This window comes from Psammomys obesus, unplaced genomic scaffold (genome assembly GCF_907164565.1).
Source record: "Psammomys obesus unplaced genomic scaffold, mPsaObe1.curated_primary_1811, whole genome shotgun sequence".
In the NCBI taxonomy this organism is placed as follows: Eukaryota; Metazoa; Chordata; class Mammalia; order Rodentia; family Muridae; genus Psammomys; species Psammomys obesus.
The window spans coordinates 13820276-13824500 of record NW_026585644.1 but is presented as its reverse complement, the minus strand read 5'-3'; the positions used below and the strand labels follow the sequence as shown (position 1 = coordinate 13824500).

Sequence of the window (4225 nt, the reverse complement as noted above, 5' to 3'; positions counted from 1 at the left end):
AATAAAATAAAATAAAATAAAATAAAATAAAATAAAATAAAATAAAAAAGGCTGAGCTTTTAGGCAGAACACGTGGTCAATCTGAGAAAAGTGTGGGTAGGAATTGGAAAACAGAACTACAGAATGGCAGCGTCCATCCTCACATTTACTTGATGAGTCCTGCTAAATCGGGCTGTTCACTTTAATCAAATCTGGAGAGTATGTGGGAAAGAGCAGCTGTGGAAATTTCAGTACTCAGACCTTTAGTTAGGAATATCTAAAGAGAGGGGCTGTGCTTTGCTTTCATTGCATTTTGGATTCTCCAACCATATAACTCAACCAAGCAGCTGGCTGCATCCCACTTCCACACCGGCTGATATTTGAAGCAGAGAAATGCTACGGCTGCATCTAACTGGCTGAGCGGACTGAAAGACAGAAATGATTCCTCTATGAGTTTGAAGTAAGCCACTTGTGGTTAATCCATAAGCAGGACCGTTACAACCACTGAGGCCTGGAGAGGCCCATGAATACCCATCTGTCTCTGCCTCCTTACAGGGCCCAATCTATCTGCTCTCCATCTCATATGAATAACTCTAGCCACAGGCCTCTGCACCCACAAGATGCAAAGCCATCCTTACCGGAGGAGTGTTGAAAACGTAGAATGACGAGCCTTTCAGGGCCAAGAACTTGGATCTGAAGCTCTGAGAGTTGTCATTGGCGCCTTGCAGCCTCTCATTTACCCATCCCATGTGCACCACCTGCAGAGGGAAACCTTGGAAAATTAAAAGCCAAGCCTTAATGAGACTGTCCTGAGAGCAGGGTGCTGCCCACACTCACCATGCTATGCGCCCAGACTTCAACACAGCATGCCCAGAAAAGGTGGGAAATCAAAGAAGCCTGGGTTAATCTTCACGTTCTAACTCAAGTAGACAGGACAGAAGCATAGGACAATTTGGGGCAAACACTCAGCCTTGTAGGGTAAGGCGCTACACAGCAGCTGAGTTGTGGGTTTCCTGTATTTCTTTTTTTTTTTCTTTAATTCTTTATTAATTACACTTTATTCATTTTGTATCCCCCCTGTGGTTCCCTCCCTCCTCCCATCCCAATCCCTCCCTTCCTCCACCCTCTGCATGCATGCCCCTCCCCAAGTCCACTGATAGGGGAGGTCTTCTTTTCCTTCTGATCCTAGTCAATTAGGTCTCATCAGGAGTGGCTGCATTGTCTTCTTTTATGGCCTGGTAACGCTGCTTCCCCCTCAGGGGGAGGCAATTAAAGAGCAGGCCAATCAGTTCATGTCAGAGGCAGTCCCTGTTTCTATTACAATGGAACCCACTTGGATACTGAACTGCCATGGGCTACATCTGTGCAGGGGTCTTAGGTTATCTCCATGCATAGTCCTTGGTTGGAGTATCAGTCTCAGGAAAGACCCCTGTGCTCAGATAGACAACTAGGAATAGTGTTTCCTTAAGACCCAGCTATACCACTCCTTGGCATATACCCAAAATATGCTCAAGTACACAATAAGGGCATTTGCTCAACCATGTTTGTAGCAGCCTTATTTGTAATAGCCAGAAGCTGGAAACAGCCCAGATGCCCCTCAGTGGAGGAATGGATACAGAAATTGTGGTACATCTACACAATGGAATATTACTCAGCAATAAAAATAACAAAGAAGTCATGAAATTCCTGTATTTCTTAAAAAAGGAATGGAGGGGTGGCTGAACTATTAAAGGCAAAGGGCCACAGCTGAAAGGGCACACATGTAGAGTTAAGTTATGCTCTACTAGGGGTTAGCACTTCTGATTCTCTTGCGTAGAAACATAATGACCTATTTTTGCAGTGTTTACAGTAATCATATAGCATCAAAAAATGAGAAAAATTATTAATGCTTTCTTTAGAGTTTAACTTTCTAACAGTGAAAAGAATATAGAACAAGATTCTTACAATTCAGCTAATTTCAGTCTCTTTTCATAAAATACAAACTACAGAATCAGAATGTGGTTTAAGTATATAATTAAAATACTAATACAATTTGAGAATTTGGTGAATGACTTCAGCCATGTTAAAGAACAATCCTCATATTACCTAAACTTATATATGATGAATACTTTGTAGTAAATAGTATGAGTAACTTCAGTTTACTTTTCCCATCTCCCCATTTTGCCATTTCAAGGAAAACCAATTAAGAAAAAAAAAAAAAAACCTAAAATAAGACAGAATTCCCAATTGCCTCACTTCTTTCTCTATTTTTTTAGGCAGGTCCGTACAATGTAGCCCTGGCTGTTCCAGTACTTGCTATGTAGATTATCCTGGCCTCAACCTCATAGAGATCTGCCTGCTTCTGCCTCCCCAGTGCTGTAATTAAAGGCATGCACCACCACATCCGGCTTCTCAGAACTTTAAATGATAAATCATATGCACCATTTCAAGCATTATCCAGAGTCCTTCAGGACCGAGGATCTCCTGTCCAGAGTTTTTGAGCAGAAGCAGAACGCTCATTAGCAATCTTTATGGCTGGAAGTAGAACAGCCCTGCATCAACTTTTACCCAGAACTCCTGAAACTATTCACTCTAGCACAATAGACCTGTCATTGAGGTCAAGATGTCAGCTGACAGTTAAAATACAGGCAAGACACACTCTGTGGAAAATAGCAGTCATGGCTGAATATAATCACCATTATAACACGTACTGAATACAAATAACTGCCACTCAAATCTGTAACTGTGTCATTTATTAGAATTTGCATATACATGTGTAAGCAATGTATACAGATATTCAATGGTGTGTCTTGTATGTGTTTGTACATCCATGTAAAGTCCAAAAGACATGTTTTTTCAGGCATTGTCTTTTTTTTTTTTTTTTTTTTTTTTTTTTTTTGGACAGTGTCTCACACTGGCTTTGAACTTGTCAAGTCTGGTAGGCTGACTGGCCTGCAAGCTCTCAGATTCTCCCTGTCTCTGCAGCCCACCGGGTTATCAGCATGTACCACATGTCTAGTTTATTTCTTACCAGCTACACCAGCTACTAAATGTCCATAAGGCAAGCCCTTCACCAGCTGAGCTATTACAGGTGTTTCAACTAGGTGAGTCAGATCAATGTGATTTGATAAAGTGACAATGGTATTTTAAAAAATATCATGTGTGACTTGGATGTCTTCAACACAGTTCAGCTTTTATTAGGAATGGGGCTAGAATCCACAATACCACAGGAGAGCCACAGGAATTTAGTGCTGTGTCTCAGAAAAACCCCTGGCGCAGTGTCCACAGACAGAAGCAAAATGATGCTTGTACTATGAGAAGACTGCTGAAAGTTAAGTCCTTCCTGGCTGTCTCCTGGATTTGGCACCATTCCAGATAGAACGTGTGAGAGCATGGTCCTCCATCTTCCTTCTCTTTGCACAGCCATCTGCAATGCGCTGAGCTTTGAGTAGGAATGTGACGTGCATCCACAGAAAAGATGACGACGTTCGGCCTTGGGTGTAGAGAAATATGAGTGCACAGGAGATGATGGACAGCCACTGTAGATAGCTGGAAGGTGAGTCAGAGCTGAAGGTGAGAGTTCTGGATTCCTGGCTGAAACAGGATGCTGTGAGCTTTTCCTTCCCATAGCAGCAGAATCCAAACAAGGATGGACCACCCTTGGACTCCAGTTCACTTGAGGGCCACTATGGCTTGTCAGGGCTACAGGTATTAGCTGGGAACCCAGTGCCAGCTCTGAAAGTGCTGTGACAAGCATTTGGCTCTTCTTGTGTGCTCTGCCCTTCACTTCATCAGTGTCTGGGTGACGCTGGTCTCTTTACACTTGGCCAATACCATGTCTCCCATATAAATCTCCATACTGAGGAGTGGCCACGAGGCTGCTGCTCTAGCCACAGTGACAGTAAGAATGTGAATCACCAATTAGCTGGATATGAACTTAATTACCATCCCACGTGTAATTTAATCCTGCCCGGATAACACAGAGCTAAGTTACAGCTGGGCTGTTATTTGGAACACTGACTTCCTTGTGAATTCTTTTTTTTTTTTTTTAATGCATGTGTAGCTAGTTCATAAATAATCGACAGGAAGCTAATCTTACCTCTTACATTATGAAGTTTTCAATGATTCGCTGCATGCTGTAGGAAGTGTATATCACACTTTCATGAATACTGACCGGATGGTATCATGTAACATAATTAAAGGGAGACCCAGAGCATGAGCATCACCATCACCATCACCATCACCATCACCATCACCATCACCATCA

General features: G+C 42.5%; 1 protein-coding gene across 1 annotated transcript in view; it reads right to left on the bottom strand.

Annotated features, from left to right (window-relative positions):
• Sntg2 (syntrophin gamma 2) overlaps nt 1-4225 on the bottom strand; it is a 218490-nt gene that overhangs the window by 64499 nt on the left and 149766 nt on the right. The window contains exon 12 of the mRNA XM_055624844.1: nt 618-737. Coding sequence (XP_055480819.1) covers nt 618-737 — 120 coding nt within the window. The remainder of the gene's footprint in view (nt 1-617; nt 738-4225) is intronic.